Raw genomic sequence first — 22,220 nt, 5'->3', positions numbered from 1 at the left:
CAGCTACACAGCCAGCCTGGCAAGACCTGGAGAAATGGGCGAATGGGGGGTGGCCAGGACCTGCTAGTCAGGGCGTCAGTGTTCAGCATCCATGGCATCCAAGTACTTGGCTTCAATGATTTGGGGCAGCACGTTGTAGCTGCGGGGAGGAGGACCAGGCAGGAAGATAAGCATTGGGGCAGGGAGGAGTAGGCAGAGAGCAGCCATTCCAGCCCACCCTCTCCCACCCTGCTGAGTCCTTTCTGCCGCTGTCCGCCCTCCGTACCGAATGGGGATCATGGCAATCATGATGAGGGGAAAGACCATCTTCATGTAGAGCAGTGGGCTCATGCCAAAGGCACAGAGCAGCAGCAGCTGCAGGACCTGCAGGCCTGTGAAGTAGTGGATCTTCCTCTGGGGCACCCTCCGGATGTAGTGGGTGGGTGGGTATGACGTCTGTGGGTGGCAGGGACCAGGTATGGGCAGGTCTGGAGCCAGGTCCCCCACCCCTACCCCCACTCTCAGGGCCACTCACCTGGTCCTTGAGCAGCAGCACCATGCGCTGAAACAGCTGGTTGCCGTCGATGGAGGTGAGCGCGAGGTAAAGAAAGAGGCCGTAGAGCACAGGCTTGGGGATCCACTGTAGTGGGAAGGGCAGCAGCAGGAGGGAGAAGCCCACCAGGATGCTGGCGCCCAGGGAGGTCAGCCGTGTCTCCTTCACGTTCACAATCCTATGAGGGTCCAGTGCATTGAGTCACTCTGGCCTGGTCCACGGGGCTGTGTCCATCCCAGGTCACATGTTTACCAGGCTCTGTCACTTCTGGGCCCTTGTCCCCCAAGCCAGTATCCCTCCTTAAGTCCCATGTGGCCCAGGGCTGCCCCCCACCTCAGGGCCCTCGTGACTCTGGCCTCACGTCTCGAGGGGCCCTCCTCACACTCACGTCTCGTAAATGTGCCCGTTCTCCACGTGCTCCTCCACCAAAGCCAGTGCTCGCACGTGCAGCAGGGAGTGGGGGTAGGCAGCGTGGATCCAGGGCAGCCCAAACAGAGACAGCCCAGTATTGATGATGGCGATGAGCAGGAGGTCCCAGTGGTAGGCAGTGCCCTTCACCAGCCTGCAGTGGGCGGGGTCACATATGGCCAGAGCCCTCTTGGCCCCTGGAAGGTTGGGCACATGCTCACCCCTCCATGCCCAGCCCTGCAAACCTGTTCTGTGGGGCGTTGGCCAAGGCAGCCACCAGGTTCTGCTCTATGAAGAAGAGCATGGAGAGGAGGAAGCCAAGGCCCATGGCGCTGCTGATGGCCACCAGGGATAGCGAGTGCATCTCGGCTATCTCGAACAGGCTGTTACTCGGGCTGTAGCGAAACTTGACCACTGCAGTAGGGTACAGGCCCCTGCTCAAGCTTGTATCCCCCACAGAGCAACCCACCCCATCCCACCCCACGGCTGGTCCTAACTTACTCTTAATCTCCTGGAAGCCGTAGGAAGAGATGAGAGAGAAGGTAAGCACCGAAATGGGCAAGGCACAGTCTGACAGGAGCTCACGCACATAGGGGTTCAGGTAGGGGCTACGGAGGCAGGTGAGTGTCAGTGTGGCCTAGGGGCTTGTGTTCCCCTCACCCGAGAGGGCACCCCTCACCTCTTCTTCAACTGGTAGAGGGTGTAGCTCAGCCAGAGCGTGCCCAGCATGATGAGAAGGCTGAGCACAGCCGTATCCCGAGCCAGGGGCTCGGGGTCCTGGCTGCCCGTTGAAGTTAGCTCTGGTGGACTGGTCAGAAAGCTGGTGTTGAGGGCAGTGTGGAGGCTACTGTTGAGGCCCAGCAGGCTCACCAAGGAGGGCTCATCTTTGAAGACTGCAGCGTCATGGCCATAGTAGTACTTCTGGAAGACTACGGGTACAGACCATCAGAATTCAGCCATCTGGGCTCTGGGAGCCTGGGCCTAGCAACTTCCTCCTGGATGTGGGCGGAAGGAGCCCTGAGGGGAGAAAGGGATTCTGGGCGGAAGAGGGGAGAGCTGGCCTTCTGTCAGCCAGGATTCCTCAACCTGCCTGTCTACCCACCACCCCACACCCTGCCCTTTGTCCATTTCTGACAGCAAATCCTGCCTGGCCCAGGGCCTCTGATCTTGCCTAAGACAGCTCTGTCACCTGCTAATTGCTGCGCTCTGTCAGTCGTGACTCCTGTAGCACCCTGGACTGGGGAAGCAGCCTTAGCTTGCATGCTTCTTGGCTGCCCTGCCACAGTCTACACCCCATCTCAACTCAGCTTCCCCTGCAGCAGGTAGCCACTGGCTGTATAATACTCACTTTTGACTGTGCCCTTGATAGCATCTAGGACGAACGTGATAGAAATGAACAAGGCAATGATCTCCTCTGTTGACCTGCCAGCAGAAGGTATGTCTCATAAGATGGGGTGAATCGTAGAGGGGGGTTTCCCCAAGCCTTGGCATGGCTCCTACCCTCCTGCATGAAGAGGGCCAGGGCCCCAGGCTTTCCCCTTGGGGTAATGATATGGTAGGGGCACTGCATCTTATCTAGGGTTACAGGGCCTTGGAGGGTGGCATGGAAGCTGACCCACGTCCCTGGCCTTGGTCTCCCTCCTGCTTGAAAGTCCCAGGAGCTTAGGGAAGGCTCTGTTACCTCTTGAAAAGACTCATGACCAGGCTGAGGTTGAAGAGGGCATAAAGCGTGAGGAAGAAACTGTTCCACAGGCCTGTCCACGCATAGAAGGTACTGAAGTCCAGATTATAGTCATCGCAGATGCCACGGATCACTGCGGGCAGCGGGACAGGAGTGAGCAGTCAGGGCCGGGTGGGGGCAGGGACCCCAAGACCCATCTCCCCGCTCTCGCCCCCGCTGCACCGTTGATGTAGAGGGCCAGGGGCGCGGTCGTCAGCAGCACCACCAGCGGCTGCCCAGAGAAGAGCGCATACAGGAGGCCTCCGATGCCCTGCCCGGCCACAGTCTTCTGCACGTCTGAGGAAGTGAGGGTCAGGGGGCACCATGGCCCTGGGCCCCCCAGCACTCCCCGCTAGCCTCCAACCCCTCACCGATGGCTCCATTTGTGTTCTCATCATTGAGGGACCCAAAAGCAATCGTGGGCAGAAGGCAGGCGAAGTAGAGGAACAGGGTGGTGGTGATGTATTTGCCCACAGCCTTGTTTTTCCCGATGATGCCTAGGAAAGGGAGACGGGATGGCGTGTACTGGGGACGCAGGCCAGGCCGGGGGCCTGAGCTACAGGCCAAGCTCTGAGAGGGTCATGGGACACTTACCGTCAGTGAAGTCCAGAGGGTACACGGGGAACCTGCGGGCGACGTCCTCCTGGATGCCCTTCCCCATGGGGAGAAAGTCCTTCTGCTGTGGGGGCTGGGAAAAGGACATGCCCATCAGCCCTGTGCCCTTGCCCCGGGCTGCCCGCCCAGGCCATGTCTGCCCTGCACCTGTGGGTGTCTGACGATGCAGATGGAGCTCATGCTGTAGTCCATGCTGAAACTCGGACAGTGGCTCATTACGGTGAGCAGCTGTCTCTGATGGACCAGGGCCTCTTTGAATTCCTCCTCTGTGCGGGTCTTCAGGAGCTTCTGGCGGAAGGTGATGTCTAACATCATGGTGGCAAATGTGCGCCCCACTTCAGTGGCGGTCTTGGTGCTTTTCTGGGGGTGGGGTGAGAGAGTCACATCTGTAGCCACTGCAGAGCAGAGGGCACCCTCCCCAGCCCTGGCCACTCCTCTCCCCACGATCCAGGTGTAGTCCCCCAACATTCACACACAGTGGATCCTGCCACGGTTGCCACCAGGTCAGCAGATCACTAGACTACCACTGACCTAGTATTTTTCTTACAAACTCAGGTTAAATCTGCGTAATTGTGGATAATGAAATCCTGACGATGGAAAAAAACTGTTTGCTCAGCTTCTTTTCACCTGGGGCGTTTGCACTGTTTGCTGCTTTATCTGATTTCCAGAGGGGTTCCAGGCCACCTGGCCTTCCCCCCCTTGCCTGGCCAAGGTCAGCCCTGTCTGCGAGCTCCGTGTCCAGCCTCCACCACAGCAGCCTGTCTCACCGCGACAACTCTGGCCCCTGAGGCGGCGTCCTTCCCTCTGGGTTGCCCAAAGTTGCGTCCCAGGCCTGCACCTGCGGCGTGCCCACTGCTTTCTGGTAGCTTTAGAACAGGCCTGTTCTCCCGAGGCGGAGCCAGGTGTCAGGCTGGCTGAGCTTAAGGTGCCAGTCTAGCCACTCAGCCCTAGGGATTCTGCTCTTTCCAACTGTTGGCCACCTTGTCAGCTGTTACTCCTCTGACCCATGAGATGCCTGCTGCCCTAGATGCTCTTCCTCTGTTCCCAGCACAGTAACATCTAGAGAGATTCGCAGTGTGTCTGTGATCCCATTAGCACCCCTATGCATAGAGAAAGCCTGGGGAGGGGCCATCTGAAGGCATCTGAGGCAGGGGCAGAATCATCAAAAAGCCAATGGAAGCTTAAGCATTAAGGCCCTTCCCAAGCCTGGAGAGAGGGACCCTTGCCATTTTCTACTCAAGATTTTTAAATCCTCTCCCATAAAAGAAGATTCCCCAAATTGTATGTCTCAGCCCCTACAAAAGTGAGATAACCTACCCCTGGCCAGGGGGTAAACAGCCCAGGAAAAAGTGGGACTCTGGTCAACAAATCACAGTCAGCTGATTAGAAGAGTCAGCGTCCTGCAGGCCAAAGAAAGGCCCCTGGTTTGAACAGTAATACTTTTAACGAGTATCTCTCTTCAATCAGGAAGGAAATATAATCTTTTGGGCAACTTCTGGGGAAATCAGGGCTTGATGAGGACCTAGCAAGTATTCTTCAGATAAACCCAGGGATGAACAGATAGGGTGAGAATGTAGCCGTAGGAGGCCAATTCTGTAGGCCTCCTGCACTGGGAGAGATGCCCCCAGGGAGAGGGTAGGGTAACCTGGTACCCTCTTTTCCAGGAAACAGAGCCACCCGAAACCCCTCCTCACCATCTTGGGTGGGGCCAGCACCAGGATGACAAACCGCACCTCACAGGAATTCTCCCCCCAGTTCTGTGGGCGGTCCAGGCGGCTGATGCACACGTGTCGCCTCAGCAGGGCCTTGGAGGTGCAGCTGGGGGGGCAGGGAGGGCACACGGCACATGGCTGCCATCCTTGGGAGCTGGGGCTCCACCCCCGCCACCCAGAACTCCCAACTATGACCCCAGTGACCTCTGTTGAGGAAAAAAGACCAGATGGGATGAATTCCTCACTCTCCCCCGAGACTGAGCAGGCCAGCCTCCACTACGGGATGCCTGTCTCTAAGGTGACGTGGGGAGGCCACCATGGTGGCCTGGCAACTCACAGGATGCAGATCCATGACTGCTGGTATTGTACCCCCGTTACTGTGGCAGTGACCCCTTGGATGGTGTCCGACAGCAGGTGAACTGCTAACAAAGTGGAGAGTCAGATGGTCTACCTCCCTGACCTCCTGCCCAGGCCAAGAGACACCCCTTACCTTTGCCCTCCATGGGAGCCCCTGCGTCAGTGAAGAGCATGGCCGTGAGCAGGTCCAGGTTGCAATCTGGCTCCGTGTTGTAGGGGTCTTGGGCTAAGCGGGACAGCATAGCCCGCAGCACGTCATCCAGGGAGGTGGCCGTTTCATCCAGGATGATTCTGGCCCGTGCCAGGAAGCCATCTAAGTCCCGGTGTGCACGGATCTCTTCCTCAAAGTTCTTTAACTTCAGGTACTGTGGGGACCCCGTGCACAGAACCAGACAGGCCCATTAATAAGACCCTCTGTCCTTGCCTGGACCCCTCCATTGTGACAGTCCCTGGCTGACACCCCCTTCCCAGAGAGAAGGCCAGTGTGGTCGGCCCCAGGCTAATAACGAGCTCTCTCAGGGAAGCGACCACCTCCACCCCCAGCTGGCGGCCTGGAACCAAATGTTTCCCATCCAGCCAATGGGCCGCTCACCTTGCGGGAGGTGTGTAGGAGCCCATAGCCGCCAGGTGATTCACTGTCTGCTAGAGGAAAGCAGGAGGGCTCAGGGTGCTGCCCCAGCCCTTTAGGTCTCCTTGGTGAAGTGGGCCGTATCTGTTCAGTCCCCAGTCCCGTGCATGCCCCCCCCAACCTGTCCCTGCCACAACCCCCATACCAGACTGGGTAGGCTGCACCTCGAGGTTGACGTTGACAAAAAAGCGGATGCTTTCGCCAGACACAATGGAGGAGTTGACCGTGTCGAAGGCCTCATCCCTCAGGCTCTCCTCACGGGTTTCAGAGGCATCATCTGTGTCACACTTGAGGTAGCCTGGAGCCCCAACCACCACCAAGAGAGACCCCCCCCAAGAGGGCCTGGCTGTCAGTGCTACACATGGGAGAGAGGGACTCCGAGCCAAAGGAGCAGGGCCCCTGGGCTGTTCTACGGGGCGCAGTCTTGGTGAGTGGTGAGGGCGGCCTCTAGCGGCCGGGAAGGAAGCCTTGGCTCAGGTAGGCCCAATATCTGGTCCTGGCCCAGCCCTGAGCATAGCAGCCAGCTGGCACCCCCTACCCAACAGTTTTCTCCAGCATTCTTCAGCTGTGGGAACCATGTACGGTTCTGTGCCATGCATATCCTTTAGCTAGAGAAAGACATGTCCGTTCCACAAACATTGGGCCAGGTACATGGTACAATGACACGGTTGAGACTGCCTGGCCACTGCCTTCCCAGAACCTCCAGGCTGTGGGACCTGGACCTGCCTGGCTCCCCAGGGAGGAGGGAGCTGTCTGGCTTCTGGGGAGGGTTGCTCCCTCCTTCTAACCCAACGGAAGCCAGAGCCCTGCAGTATCCATGCCTCATTGGCACAGGAGGGTGTGGGGGGCAAAGCATTAAGGCTGAGAAGGCTTAGTCTGACATCAGACAAGGCCCAGGCAGCAGGAGAGCCAGAGAAATAGAGCCAGGGACAGACGGGACAGGACCCCAGAAGGAGGCCTCATCTCAGGCCTTGGGACCCCAGAGCACAGAGCCTGCTGCCCTTTCTTTTGGTCTGCCTCTCAGTTCCTGCAACTGCTCCCCAGCACAGGCTCCCTCCTACAGGAAGCCGCCTGGCTGACATGCTGCTCTGAGCCCTGCTGGGGCTTCTCACTGCCTCTGAGCCAGCCTTGCTGCTTCAGTCCAGATCCCTGGTCCCTCAGGCCCAGTGCCATCCCCACCTCAATCTCTTACTCTTCAGGCCAGGTGGCCAGCACCCCAGGTAGGCTAATTCCTGTCCTGCAAGCTGAGGGCTTCCCTCCCTGGAGGGCCTTCTTCAAGGCTCAACAGAACCTTCCTCCTCTGGCAAGTCCACCGAGGGCCCTCCCTGCCTTACTCTTGGCCTATCTGGCCCCTCTTCCTCACTATGTCCTGTGGGTCCCCTGTGGTCCACCACTTGTGATTCTCCTGGGGCCCTTGTAGGTCAGATCCCACAAACACCTAAAAACACCCATGGAGGGACAGGGACGGGTCAGTAGCACGCCTCCACCTGCCAGGCAGTGACTCACCCTGACTCACTTCCACTCTAGTCTGCTGGTTTCCTCTTTACATCCCAGGCCCTGTTCCCCCAATATCCTGTGCTCAGCCTGGGCTTTTTCTGGGTAGGAAGCACTAGACCTCCCCTACCAACACCCTCATGGACTGGTGACCCCTAAGCTCCAGGTCTGCACTGCACCCAGAGCCCAGAGAAGAACTAAAGTCAAAAGACATCCTTCCCCTATGTGTCATGGAGCTCATGTCCATGAAAAACACTTTCCTCCCCAGTTCTAGACCTGCTCTGCTTAGATTGCTTGGTTTCCCAGCCCCAACCTGTCCCAGCCTCTACCACCCCCACCAGCACTGTCTATTCCCCAAATGTCCCTCACACTGCCCCACTTCTCCCCTATCCTGAGCTCAACCTAGGTCCTACCCAATAGACACCACCAATTCACTGCAAGGCTCCTGGGACTTGCCCACCAGCAGCCTGGCACATGGCGTCATCATGCCTTGGGAGCCCTATGTAGAGCACACTGCCGCTCTGTCCAGGCACTGTCTCACTAAACGATCGTCAGGCCGCTTCCTGAATCTGGGCACAGGAGCATGTAGCCACCCCAGAGAATGGGGAGGGAGAGAGCTAGGCTGGTGCAAGCAGGGAAAATTGAGGTGCAGAGACTGCAATTTAGAGGGACAGTGGCAGCCCCTCCCTCACAGGGCTGGGCAGGATCTTAGGAATGTGGGCATATACAACATTTGGCCTAAAACCGGGTCAGATAACCAAAGCATTGTTAACAGCAAACCATGACATATCAGATGGTCCACATAGCCCAGGATGGGGAGCAGCTCGCTACCCCAGGACCCCCAGAGACCTGCCAGTGTCCAGGGCAGTGTCAGCTGCCTCTCTGACCACACCACAACCTCCTGGAGGTAGAATCCAAAGGCATCCCAGCACCAGCAGAGGACCATGATTACCCAGGTGGATGGACTAGGTCCCCTAAAGCCTTTTGACCAAGAAGCTCTCTACACATACCCACACCCGAAAGGCACACACCTGCATCCTCAAAGTATCCATTCTGCGACATGACAGAAGAGTTTTCTGTAAGGCAAACCAAAGAATTGTCAGCAGCTCCATGTGTCAGTTCTGGACAGCCTCTCCTCCATATCTGCTGCCCACCCCTCACCAACCCCTGCGAGTCTTTCTTACCCTTCCCAGAGCCCCTGGGAGAAAAAGGAGCAGGGGCCAGCACTAGACAGGGGCCCCTTGAGGAGCTAGAGGAAGCCACTTCCTGTTATTCTTCAACCCATCTGCTAGGGGCTTGTCCAGGTGGGAAAGGAGGGAGGCGGGGAGATGTTCTCAGCATGTTTTCTCCAGGAATAATTAACAGTACCCCGTGAAGGAAGGAAGGATACGCTAGTTGTAGAAATCTGGAGGGAGGAGACCTGTCTGGCCACCTTCCCTGCAGAAGACAGCCTCCCTCTGTCAAGCCTTCGCTGCAAAGTCCAGAAACTGGGCTGAGGCTCTTCTTCCAGCACATCTCTTCGGCTCTCATTGTCATGTCGGTCCCTGGCGCCATCAAGACCCATCACACGTGCAGTGGCCCCTAACCTCCCGCGCCCGGGGTCACACGGGGTGACCTGGGGCAACGGCCTCCTTCCCTCAGCGCCACCCACTTTCCGGGCCTCCTGGGAGGCGGAGCCGTTGGTCCTCTTGGGAGATGGCGCGGGGGCGGGGGTGGGGTGAAGTGGGGCGTGCGCGCTCTTTGCGCCGGGCCCCCGGATGGATGCTCCACGCTGTTTGTGTTGCTCTGTTCAAGGAAGGAAGCGACAGAAGCGGCCGCGTGCACGAGAGGAAAGAGCCTCAGACTCGGAGACCGTGGGGGTCGGGGGGAGGGGTCGTGCAGAATGCGGACCGTCTCCCGGGGCAGGAGCCCGGGCGGCATGCAGAAGGGAGGCGCGGGGGCAGTAAACGTAGCAGCAGAGGCGCGGGATGGACACAGGAAGAGGGTGACGAGGCTATGGAAGGGTGGGGATGGTGCACAGCCTACTCCCATGCCGCACGATTCAAGTGCACGTGAACAGTACACCCCCGTGCTGGCCCTCAGGCGTCAGAGCGGCGACCGAGAGACTGCCGTGGCCGCACAGGGGACACAGTCAGAGGCCCAGGAACCCCTAAGAGTGGGCAGGCTGCCGCGCAGCGCCGAAGGCGTCGGGTAGAACGTAAAATGAGGCTTTCCGAGGGGGTGACGCCCGCCTGCGAAGACCCTGGAGCTCGAGGTGCTGGGGACCCCACAACTCCGCCCCGCTATTTGCAAGACTTCCACCCTTCCCCCAGCTATCTCGTAAGTTCAAACACTGTTGTTTTAAAACGGCGTTAAGTCAAGCGCGCAGTGCCCACGAAGCCGTCCTGTGCTTCCCCAACCACCCGTGTACCCACCTGGACTTCCACTTCCTAGAGGCCGAACTCACCCCGGGCACCACCGCCCCGGCTGGGAAGCCCTCAAGACCCTCTCGCCCACTACGCCGGGGGCCGTGTTAGGCCGACGGCGTCCGCGTTCCTCCCAGCGCCTCGACGGCTCCGCTTCCCAGCCCAGCACGGCTCTGCGACGGAGGCTGGACGGCCTTCCCGCCGCGGGCACCGGCCTCATGGCTGGAGATGGAACGCGCACCTGGTGCCCGCGGCCACGGCCCAGCGGTCAGACGCAGAACCGCTGCACACCCGCGCGCACGCCCCGGGTCCTAACCCGGGGCTTCGGGACGCTTCGGGACCCCTACCTCGCAGTCTCCTACAGGCCGGCGGCGGGAGCCGGCGACACACCCCTGGGCCGCGCCTGGGTCCTAATGCCGCGCCGACGGTCCTCCCTGGAGCCGGAGGCCGTGCGGCGCGGACCAGGGTCCCGCCCGCCCGCCCCGCGCCCTCACCCGTACTCCTTTTCACCCCGGGCGGGTTGCTCCCGGGAGCCCGCGGCCACTTAGAATGCGTAGACTGGGCTTCTTCGGGCCCTTGCGCCCGCCCAGGTGTCGCCCGGTTAGGGGCTGAGCAGGGCTGCGAAGTTTCTGCGAAGAAGCACGGTGAGCTGCGAACCCCTCGGAGTTGAGATGGTGCGGCGGGTCCCTGTGGGGCCTCCCTCGTCTTGACTTTAAGTACTAGGCCAGTCCCCTCCTCTCGGCAGGGGGCCTCCGCTGGGCCCAGCCCACCCGGGCCCCGCCTCCTCCATTCACCCTGGCTTCTCAGGCAGCAAATCCTCTTACTCCTCCTCCAGGAAGCGCACCTCGACTTTCTACACCGGCCGGTGCGCGTTCTCTGGGCTACGCCCTGGCCGGCGGAGCCCGCCGCCCTCCCGACTCGGCGGCGTCGGGTTTGCTGGCAAAGCCCTTCACGGTTTCGCTCCTGGTCTCGTTGAGTCCTCGGCTCTCTCTTTGGTCAAGGTCTTGACTTGCAGCTTTTTTCCTTCCCAAGATGGCCCCGCCGCCCGGTTTTCTTTCCCAGACACGAGGCAGCTCAGCCCTGGGACGCGCCTTCTCCGGCGCCTGGTCCTCCTTGAGTAGTAGGTGGGGGAGGTAGGATGCGCGCGCGTGCTTGTGCAGGGAGGCGGTGGTACGCGCGGCCAGGCAAATCCAACCCTTCCGATGAACTCTTGGTCTGACCTTCCGCGGCTTCTCATCAAATGATTCTACAGCTCTCGGGCCCCGGATTGACCCAGGAACTCTCCCCACAACGAAGTGCTAAACCCCCATCCCCTCCACACTGGCTGCCAGCCCGAGGAAGAGCCGCGATTTCCCCTTCTCACCTCCTGCTGGCACGGAGTTCAGCCTCTGTCTCCCAGACGTTGGAAGAGGGCGGGCGAAGCAAGCAGAAAGTGACCCCACTTCTACCAGGGGGCTTCCCTGTGGCCCCCAAGGGTTCCTGGTGCGTTGGAGAAGCCCCATGCATGGATTGGGTGAGGCTAACCTCGTTTCCCCTCCCAGCGAGGTAAGAGAGCATTAGGAGCAAAGCTATGAGGTTGCCCCCCTTGGCAGATGAAGGCCTGGGGATCAGGATGGCCCTGAGCACCCTGCTCTCCACTACTGAAGAAGATGCTCAGACCGTGCCTGGCTCGGGGTTGGCCACGTGCTTCTCTGGTTGTGGTGAGCAGCCTAGGCAGAGACTCGAGATCATCTCTGCTCTGGGGTACCTTCTCCACACAGCCATGGGACTTTCTCTAGATGCCCTTTAGCTATACTCCAGCCCCACGGCACAGACTCCTCCAGCCCCAGGAGTAGGGGATGGAGATTTGAGGGGGGCTGACAACAGGCAGGCTGACTGTCAGGGAGGAGAGCTCCATGTGGGAGGTGCAGGGGCTGGACCCCTGAAAAGCCACTCGTTGTGCCCTCAGCCCCTCTCAGCTCAGAATGCCTAGGCTTCTATATCTACCTCTCCGTGTCACCAGCCGCTCCCAAACACCTGGACCTTCCAACCCAGCTGTTCCAGGAGGCAAACTTAGAATGTAGGGGCCACCTCTCATCCCCTCCTGCAGCCTCCTCCCTCATCTGCGGCCTCACCACTGAGATCACTGAGGAAACAGGAGCCCCCGGTCAATATCTCCCCCAGGGGCCTATGGACCAGACTCACAGAAACTGACCCAGACCCCTTCTGACCCCTTCTCTACCACAGCCTCCTGTGCTCTGCCCTTGTGGTTTCCATTCCCCCGTTGTCCTGGAGAGAGTCGCTGGCTCCCCTACACCCCTGCTGCAGAGCAAGAAGCTGTTTCCTTTAGTCTTCCCAGCCGCCTCCTGTCCACTGTGGATCAGAGGCTGAGATGCCTCAGGTCTCCCCCGTCTCCTCTCCCCTCACCTCCACACCTCTGTGCCCCATTGGGTCCTTACACAGGTAGTTTAGGGACTCAGACGTAAACACACACATTCCTTCTCATTCCCATCCTCGAGATCTCAGACTTTACTGGGCTGTGGACACAACCTTGAGTTCTGAGTTCCACAAGGCGCTTAATGGCTTTCTGAAGTATTTCAACTGAGTTTTCTCCTTTAGCCACTATAATTTTTTTAAATTTATTTTTGGCTGCGCTGGGTCTTCCTTGCTGTGCGGGTTTTTCTCTAGTTGTAGAGAGTGGGGGCTACTCTCCAGCTGTGGTGCACAGGCTTCTCATTGTCGTGACTTCTCGTTGCGGAGCACAAGCTCTAGGGTGTGTGGGCTTCAGTAGTTGTGGCACTTGGGCTTACTTGCTCCGTGGCATGTGGGATCTTCTCAGATCAGAGATTGAACCCATGTCTCCTGCATTGGCAGGCAGATTCTTTACCACTGAGTAACTAGGTAATCCCTTCTCTCCTCACCTCCTCGGACCTAAGAGTGTTGGCCAGCTCTGGATCTTCCTCTGGATCCATGATGCCTGTTACTGAGCTCCTGGCTTGAACATGACATAGCCTACTTACCCTCTGTCCCCAACCTGGATGACAAATTGGGAATTCAAATGAAATTCAGGCAAAATAGAGCTCCTGAGTCCACTATTCACCACCATCTACCTGGCTGCCCTGGACCCAACTCATCCACAGATCCATGAGTAAGTTCTGTTAGGTTTACCTTCAAAATAGAGCTCAGTTCTGCGTTTGCACATCATCCTTCATCTGGCCCTCTGACTTGCCCCCACCCACCATCCATTCTCTGCCTCCAATGGCTTCTCATGGCATTTAGGAAATAAATAAAAGCAAACACTCTGCTATGGCCCAGGGGAACAGGGGTGCGGGTTAGGGAGTGCTGTACAAGCTGGCACCTGCCTGTTTCCTATCTCATCCCAGACTCCTGCTCTCAGTTCAGTTCAGTTCAGTCGCTCGATCGTGTTTGACGACCCCATGGACTGCAGCACACCAGGCTTCCCTGTCCATGACCAACTCCCAGGGCTTGCTCAAACTCATGTCCGTCGAGTCAGTGATGCCATCCAACCATCTCATTCTCTGTCGTCCCCTTCTCCTCTCAGGAGGGCCCTGTTCCAGCCACGTGGCTGCCAACAATTCCTCCAACACAACTGGCCCCTACCTGCCTCCAGGCCTGGAGAGTCTGAGTGTCTGGAAGATGTGTCGTGTCCACCGCTCTTATCATGGTTCCTCCTTCAGCTCACATCATCTAAAGTTCATTCCTGTTTCCTTCCACCACAGATCCTTATGACCCCTAACTGTAGCACACGCTTCTTTATTCTTCTTACTTTGCTGCCTGGTCCATCTTCCAGGTTAGATTGTGATCTCCTTGAGAGCAGTTGTATGGTAATCTTTCATCAGCAAAACACTGGTGTAGTAGATGCTCAATAAACACATGACATATTGAACACATGACCAACACCTGGATCCATATACAGTTCCTGGAAATTTTCAAGCCATGAAGCCCCCAGATGACCTCTTTAGCCTTCATCCTCTACTCCCACTCACATTTTCCAGCCAGATATTCCTGACTCCCTCTTCCTCCTTCCTGTAACTTGGACTCTTTAGATGTCACCAGGTCCTTGTTTTTCTACTTCCAGTCTGCCCTGTCCCACTGCCCTCACCTTCCTTGAACCCTTGGCAAGCATGGCTTCCCATACCTACAGCCTCAGGCTTTCCCTGGAGTCACAAGCCTCTTGGGGCTCCTTGCTGCCCAGGGCAGGCAGCCTTGACCAGCATTCCCAGCCCCTCACAGCCCTTCTCTCAGCTGTGGCTGCACCACCTCCTCACTGTTCCTGGGAGGAGAGACGCTGCTCCCACACAAACCCTCCAGTGGTGCTGGAGGGGCTGAGGGAGAGACTAGGGCCTCCCTGCTCTCCTGGGGGACCTCTGCAGGCCCCTGGGTAGGTGAGAGGAAGACCCTTGGTGCTCAAAGAACATAGCTTGATGCCTTTTTCCTCTACTGAGGGAGTTGCCATCTACCTCAGGAAGATTCAAGTTCCTATAAGGGCAGCCAGGAAGGCAAGGAGCTCTGTGGAGGGCCAGAAGAACCTGTTCCCCTCAGGACAACATTCCTCTGTGCCCTTGCCATCCCGCCCCCCCATACTCGAGAGTCAGAATCTAGTGCCATTCAGCAGGCTGTTGAGCAGGAAGGTTCCAGAGCTGCCCCATTGCCTTCATGCCTTCTGACCTTGGTTCCAGTTCTGCAGCCCAGCTTCTCAGCCAAAAAACTCCTAGCAGACAGATACCACTTCTCCTCCTCCTTCTCCAGGGGTCCAGGAATCTGTATTGCCAGCAGAGCTGGGCCCCCAAATTCCCCACTCTCATCTACCCTCAGGCCCCACCTCATTTGGACCCTATCACCAGCCACCTAAGTCCTTCCAGGTGGCCTGTCACCCTTCTGGCCATCACTGCCCTCCTTAGCCTTTATGTGTACCCCACGTCCTTATCCATGGTTCTCATCTCTTTGACCCCCTGTGTCAAGGAGCTGCCCAACGTTCTGCTTCAAGCTCATCATTCAGGGCTGACACTGCCTGTGGCACCACTTCGGCTGCCTTTCAAGTGACCTACAGCTCCTGGTAGGAAGCGCCTCTAAGGAAGCTGGATGCGTAGAAAAGTGAGTGGGGAAGGCACAGGACAGAACCCTTGGGCAAGATGTCCAGCCTTTTCGTGTCTCTGACCCTTTTTACCTATAAAAGAGGTTGAAATTGAATCTTTTTAAAATTAATTTTTATTGGAGTATGGTTGACTTACAATGTTGTTAGTTTCTGCTGCACAGCAAAGTGAATCAGTTTTATGTATATATAGACCCACTCTGTTTCAGATTCTCTTCCTATTATAGGTCATTACAGAGTATTCGTGCTTAGTCATGTCCAACTCGCTGCAACCGCATGACTGAAGCCTGATGGGCTCCCCTGTACATGACGTTTCCCAGGCAAGAATACTGGAGTGCATTTCCTTCTCTAGGGGAATCTTCCCTTCCCAGGGATCAAATCCATGTCTCCTGAATTGGCAGGCAGATACTTTACTACTGAGCCACTTTGGAAGCCCAGATTTTTATTAGTTATCTAGAAACTGCATCTTTTTAGTAGAAAATTCCATGAATTTTTGGTTATCAAACCATCTTTTCTCTTCCTGTTGTCTTTATTTTGCTATTATTTGTACATTCACCCAGGCATGAAATTTCAGAGTAAAGATGTAAAGGTCTTAAAAATTTGAAGCTATGAAGGAAAAAAGTTAAACTTCTTTACTGGTATGGGAAAAACAGTAGTGATGGTAGGATGTAAATACAGTTAACTTTATTTGGTTAGCTTTTTTTTTCAGATTTATTATTATTTATCAGTTTGATGTAAAATTTGTTGACCTTGATACAATTTTTTAACCTAGTCATTTTGGCTCATTAGTTTAGCCATGTAAAGTCCTGGGCAAAACAGGAATAATTTGTGGATAAACAAATTTATTTTTTCTTCAGATTTTTGGAGAATGAAACAAAAAAGTTTTGGAGTTGTTTCAGAAAGTTGGGGTTTTTTCCACTTTGGCTTTTTCCACTTCTACCTTAAGATCATCCCCTTGGCTCTTGTCTCATTAGTCATCTCATTTGTCAACCGTTCCTTCAGAATCACTCTCTAGTTGGTCTACTTCTTACCCCACCAATGAGTCGCATTACAGTCTACATGATCTTTCTTTTTTCTTTTTTTGGTCGAATCAGTTCCCTGGCCAGGAATTGAGCCTGGGCCATGGCAGTGGAAGTGCAGAATCCTGTCTTTTAATTAAGGAGAGAAAAAAAAATGTTATCAAACAGGTTCCCATGGAATACTGATGTCCCTAGGTATCCAGAGGCAGTAGAGAGCCTTTTCTCCATCTTCGGGGTTGGGGGGGGGGGAGGTGCTGGCACGCAAATATCTTAGTGAATAGATGTTTTCAAATGTCTTTTAGTTTTAAAAAACGTTGTAAACGTCACTACTTTTAATCAAGATTAAAAGTCACTACTACCAATCACCACCACAGCAACAAACAACTGTTTGCTATCACTTGTACTAGAAAAGACTAGCAGAAAGCAAAAAATTTTAAATCAAATAGATATCTGATTTTAACAGAAAAGCTCAGAAATAGCCTGCAGCTGGATGTGCAGTGCTGATGCTGCACTGCACATCCAAAGAAGGGGAGCAAACCCTTCTTTGGGGAATCCAGCTCCCAAATGATGTTGGGGGCCCTCATACGTGTGCAGTGACCCTTGGCCAGGCCCATCAGTGACTCCTGACCACTGACTGATTCAGGGATGAGAATATGACCCCAGATTTTGGGGTTGCCTCTGGAGAGGGAGGCTGGGTCTTGCCTTAGGGTGTTGAGCTTGTTAGTGGCATAGAGGAAGCTTACTGCCAGCAGAGAAATCACTAAAGATGGAAAGGACTCTGATGACATGAGACCAGCTGAACTTGAAGCTGGTACTACCCTGGACTCCTCATAGAGCAAGAAAGCCATTCCATCATGAACTGGCAGTAGGGTCATAGTGAGATTTTCTTTGGGCTGTTCCCTAGATTATATGACAGAAATGAATACATCAGCATTCCTCTGTGCTCCTCACAGTGATTTTTTAGCAGCTCCACCTTCTGCTCCAAACCACTTTCCACACGTCTGTCCCACCATGACGCCCTGATTCTGGGACTCTGGCTTGGTCAAGCATGCCCCTAGGGTTCAGTTCAGTAGCCACTTTCATCCCTGCTGTGGAGCCCTGGTGGGAAAGGCCCCCTTCTCCATCCTCGGACATCTGAGTCCTCCTGGTCTTCAGAAGATCATCCAGCCCTGGAGCTGTTCACCATTTACTGTCTGCCTCTCCTCCCTGACAGTTCTCTGCGGATAATCCCCACACCCTGGTGGTTTTGGGGAAGTGCAAGCACAGGAGCTCCATCAAGGTTCAAGCCCTGTAGGATGGGGCATGGGGGAAAGAGGTGGGTGTGTTGAGAGGCTCTGGATAAGCAGGTTGTGAGGAGGGTGATAACCATACTGTGGCCAAGACCCCTCCCCCAATTCTCTTCGTCCCTTGCAGGCAGTTTTGCCTTTGGTTTGTACATGACTGATTGATCATGTCAAGCCTCCAAACCCAAGACCGCCTTCCCAACCTTAATTTGAGGGAGGCTGTGGTACTCCGCCCCTTGAGTCAGCGCCCAGATCCTCCCAATGGGACACTTCTTTGTCCAGAGGCCTCTGCGTTGAAGGTGGTATAGGAAGGAAGCAGGGTCTCTGTGGACATTGGTGGTGACCCCTCCTAGTTAGCCTTTTTCCCCCCAAAATGATGGAAGCCCCTTATCCCAGCCTGGGTAGATAGATACAGGATGTGAGCGAGCCTCCAGGCCACAGTGCACCACCTGCAGCGGGAAGCACGCTGTCATCGTGCCTTTCCCTAAGAGCTCCGGGGGCTCTGCCAACCTCTTGCTTGGACCATGTGGTTCCAAGGCCCGCCTGACCGAGGGTGTGCCAGGAGGGGTGCTCAGATGTAACATGGCAAGGGCAGTGAGTCTGCCCCCTGGGCCAACTACTGGACTCTTCGTGCCTTGCTCATTGCCCATTATTAAAGCGGGAATGTGTGGCCTCCTTGTGGGGCTATGGCCAGAATTAAACTGAGCTACCAGCCTGTGAGTTAGATAAGGCTGTGGTCCTAGTGTGATTAGATTGACTAGTTTTCTGTGAGTTTGGTTTCAGTGTGTCTGCCCTCTGATGCCCTCTTGCAACACCTACCGTCTTACTTGGGTTTCTCTTACCTTGGGCGTGAGGTATCTCTTCATGGCTGCTCCAGCAAAGCACAGCCATTGCTTCTTACCTTGGATGAGGGGGCAACCCAAGACTGGCGGGTCATGGTGGAGAGATCTGACAGAATGTGGTCCACTGGAGAAGGGAATGGCAAACCACTTCAGTATTCTTGCCTTGAGAACCCCATGAACAGTATGAAAAGGCAGAACGATAGGATACTGAAAGTGAAACTCCCCAGTTCAGTAGGTGCCCAATATGCTACTGGAGATCAGTGGAGAAATAACTCCAAAAAGAATGAAGGGATGGAGCCAAAGCAAAAAGAATACCCAGCTGGGGATGACTGGTGATAGAAGCAAGGTCCGATGCTGTAAAGAGCAATATTGCATAGGAACCTGGAATGTCAGGTCCATGAATCAAGGCAAATTGGAAGTGGTCAAACAAGAGATGGCAAGAGTGAATGTTGACATTCTAGGAATCAGCGAACTGAAATGGACTGGAAAGGGTGAATTTAACTCAGATGATCATTATATCTACTACTGCGGGCAGGAATCCCTCAGAAGAAATGGAGTGGCCATCATGGTCAACAAGAGAGTCCGAAATGCAGTACTTGGATACAATCTCAAAAACGACAGAATGATCTCTGTTCGTTTCCAAGGCAAACCATTCAATATCACAGTAATCCAAGTCTATGCCCCAATCAGTAACGCTGAAGAAGCTGAAGTTGAATGGTTCTATGAAGACCTACAAGACCTTTTAGAACTAACACCCAAAAAAGATGTCCTTTTCATTATAGGGGACTGGAATGCAAAAGTAGGAAGTCAAGAAACACCTGGAGTAACAGGCAAATTGGGCCTTGGAATACAGAATGAAGCAGGGCAAAGACTAATACAGTTTTGCCAAGAAAATACACTGGTCATAACACACACCCTCTTCCAACAACACAAGAGAAGACTCTATACATGGACATCACCAGATGGTCAACACCAAAATCAGATTGATTATATTCTTTGCAGCCAAAGATGGAGAAGCTCTATACAGTCAGCAAAAACAAGACCAGGAGCTGACTGTGGCTCAGACCATGAACTCCTTATTGCTAAATTCATACTTAAATTGAAGAAAGTAGGGAAAACCACTAGACCATTCAGGTATGACCTAAATCAAATCCCTTATGATTATACAGTGGAAGTGAGAAATAGATTTAAGGGCCTAGATCTGATAGATAGAGTGCCTGATGAACTATGGAATGAGGTTTGTGACACTGTACAGGAGACAGGGATCAAGACCATTTCCATGGAAAAGAAATGCAAAAAAGCAAAATGGCTGTCTGGGGAGGCCTTACAAATAGCTGTGAAAAGAAGAGAAGTGAAAAGCAAAGGGGAAAAGGAAAGATATGAACATCTGAATGCAGAGTTCCAAAGAATAGCAAGAAGAGATAAGAAAGCCTTCTTCAGCGATCAATGCAAAGAAATAGAGGAAAACAACAGAATGGGAAAGACTAGGGATCTCTTGAAGAAAATTAGAGATACCAAGGGAAATTTCATGCAAAGATGGGCTCGATAAAGGACAGAAATGGTATGGACCTAACAGAAGCAGAAGATATTAAGAAGAGATGGCAAGAATACACAGAACTGTACAAAAAAGATCTTCATGACCCAGATAATCACGATGGTGTGATCACTCACCTAGAGCCAGACATCCTGGAATGTGAAGTCAAGTGGGCCTTAGAAAGCATCACTACGAACAAAGCTAGTGGAGGTGATGGAATTCCAGTTGAGCTATTTCAGATCCTGAAAGATGATGCTGTGAAAGTGCTGCACTCAATATGCCAGCAAATCTGGAAAACTCAGCAGTGGCCATGGGACTGGAAAAGGTGTTTTCATTCCAATCCCAAAAAGGCAATGCCAAAGAATGCTCAAACTACCGCACAATTGCACTCATCTTACACACTAGTAAAGTAATGCTCAAAATTCTCCAAATCGGGCTTCAGCAATACATGAACCATGAACTTCCTGATGTTCAAGCTGGTTTTAGAAAAGGCAGAGGAACCAGAGATCAAATTGCCAACATCCGCTGGATCATGGAAAAACCAAGAGAGTTCCAGAAAAACATCTATTTCTGCTTTATTGACTATGCCAAAGCCTTTGACTGTGTGGATCACAATGAACTGTGGAAAATTCTGAAAGAGATGGGAATACCAGACCACCTGACACGCCTCTTGAGAAATTTGTATGCAGGTCAGGAAGCAACAGTTAGACCTGGACATGGAACAACAGACTGGATCCAAATAGGAAAGGGAGTTCATCAAGGCTGCATATTGTCACCCTGTTTATTTAACTTATATGCAGAGTACATCATGAGAAACGCTGGACTGGAAGAAGCACAAGCTGGAATCAAGATTGCCGGGAGAAATATCAATCACCTCAGATATGCAGATGACACCACCCTTAATGGCAGAAAGTGAAGAGGAACCAAAAAGCCTCTTGATGAAAGTGAAAGTGGAGAGTGAAAAAGTTGGCTTAAAGCTCAACATTCAGAAAACCAAGATCATGGCATCTGGTCCCATCACTTCATGGCAAATAGATGGGGAAACAGTGGAAACAGTGTCAGACTTTATTTTTCCTGGGCTCCAAAATCACTACAGATGGTGACTGAAGCCATGAAATTAAAAGACACTTACTCCTTGGAAGGAAGGTTATGACCAACCTAGATAGCATATTGAAAAGCAGAGACATTACTTTGCCAACAAAGGTTCGTCTAGTCAAGGCTATGGTTTTTCCTGTGGTCATGTATGGATGTGAGAGTTGGACTGTGAAGAAAGCTGAGCACTGAAGAATTGATGCTTTTGAACTGTGGCGTTGGAAAAGACTCTTGAGAGTCCCTTGGACTGCAAGGAGATCCAACCAGCCCATTCTGAAGGAGATCAGCCCTGGGATTTCTTTGGAGGGAATGATGCTAAAGCTGAAACTCCAGTACTTTGGCCACCTCATGCGAAGAGTTGACTCATTGGAAAAGACTCTGATGCTGGGAGGGATTGGGGGCAGGAGGAGAAGGGGACGACAGAGGATGAGATGGCTGGATGGCATCACTGACTCAATGGACGTGAGTCTGAGTGAACTCTGGGAGTTGGTGATGGACAGGGAGGCCTGGCGTGCTGCGATTCAAGGGGTGGCAAAGAGTCGGACACGACTGAGCGACTGATCTAATCTGACCAGCCTGTGAAGCAATGGTTCTTAATGCAGCCTGGTGCAGGCCAGGTGCCCTGACGGTCAAGCCCGAAGGCAGCAGATGTAGTTTCTTAGGGTGAGGTGGGAGAACTTATTTCTGGGGCCCCAGGACCCCTGTACCCACAAGCTGGCTTCTTGAGCTCCTCCTTGGGATCTGGAACTCTCAGATAGTACCCACTCCAGGCCAAAGTGGCCTCTTATGAACTGTATTCATGGCAGCAGTGGCTCAGATCTCTGGGGAGGGGAGTCAAGTCCCCAGGACCCCTCCTGCAACAGCCCCAACAAAGAGGCGTTCCCAGGGAAGCTGCAGGGAGGTCCCAATCCCAGGCCACCTCTTCAATCCCCAGGAACACTTTGGGACTATAGCAACAGGCAACTACTGGAGGCCCTGCTTGTTCAGTGACAGTTTATTGGTCCTTAGCATTACATCTCAGTTAACAAGGTAAATTCACATACACAACTGCAAGTAAAAACATGAAAATAATATAAAAATAAATTGAAAGCTACTCTTATATATTTACTGAAGTAGTGTAATAAATACTATAATAAGCAAAAAGCTTCAATCACACAATTGTTTCACTGAAGTTACAGTAGTGTTTGTAAATAGTTTTAAAATTTAAGTTACAAATATTAAAGCACTGAAAAACTAGTATAAAAGTCAATTTTGGCACATAAGTGAGCTCTTCTGTCATTAGTATTTGACAACCTGGGACGATGAGGAAGCCATTTCTCACCTACTTTTTGAGGTACAACTATCCATCTAGGTCAGCAACATGGCTGGAATACTTAATAGCTTATAGTCTTTAACTTTTCCCTTTTGAGAAGCCTGAAGAGCAAACCCAGAGCTTATTACTGTGCAAAAGTTTTCAAAATCCTAATAGAATTTAGGAGGGTACTTTT

At 53.7% G+C, this 22,220-nt stretch overlaps 1 protein-coding gene across 2 annotated transcripts; it reads right to left on the bottom strand.

Moving 5' to 3' along the window:
- Nucleotides 1–10,554, bottom strand: SLC4A11 (solute carrier family 4 member 11). Of its 2 annotated transcripts, none has more exons than XM_055544329.1 (20): nt 10,366–10,554; nt 8,498–8,542; nt 6,118–6,270; nt 5,937–5,983; nt 5,478–5,709; nt 5,325–5,409; nt 4,970–5,093; nt 3,423–3,635; nt 3,255–3,348; nt 3,032–3,157; nt 2,844–2,957; nt 2,622–2,754; nt 2,289–2,362; nt 1,620–1,869; nt 1,442–1,548; nt 1,186–1,354; nt 921–1,094; nt 515–710; nt 266–435; nt 1–139 (listed from the first exon to the last, which is right to left on the bottom strand). In XM_055544329.1, exons 2-20 carry the CDS (start codon nt 8,526–8,528, stop codon nt 76–78), a joined length of 2,556 nt encoding a protein of 851 aa, XP_055400304.1. In that variant the 5' UTR covers nt 8,529–8,542; nt 10,366–10,554; the 3' UTR covers nt 1–75. The 2 variants fall into 2 exon arrangements, with proteins under 2 accessions (XP_055400304.1, XP_055400305.1); XM_055544330.1 differs by having other exon boundaries at nt 5,325–5,406.
- Between the last annotated feature and the right edge of the window lie 11,666 nt (nt 10,555–22,220).

Source organism: Bubalus kerabau, chromosome 13, assembly GCF_029407905.1.
Source record: "Bubalus kerabau isolate K-KA32 ecotype Philippines breed swamp buffalo chromosome 13, PCC_UOA_SB_1v2, whole genome shotgun sequence".
Lineage (NCBI taxonomy): Eukaryota > Metazoa > Chordata > Mammalia > Artiodactyla > Bovidae > Bubalus > Bubalus kerabau.
The sequence above is the reverse complement of the archived record's forward strand: the minus strand, read 5'-3'. Positions and strand labels throughout refer to the sequence as shown.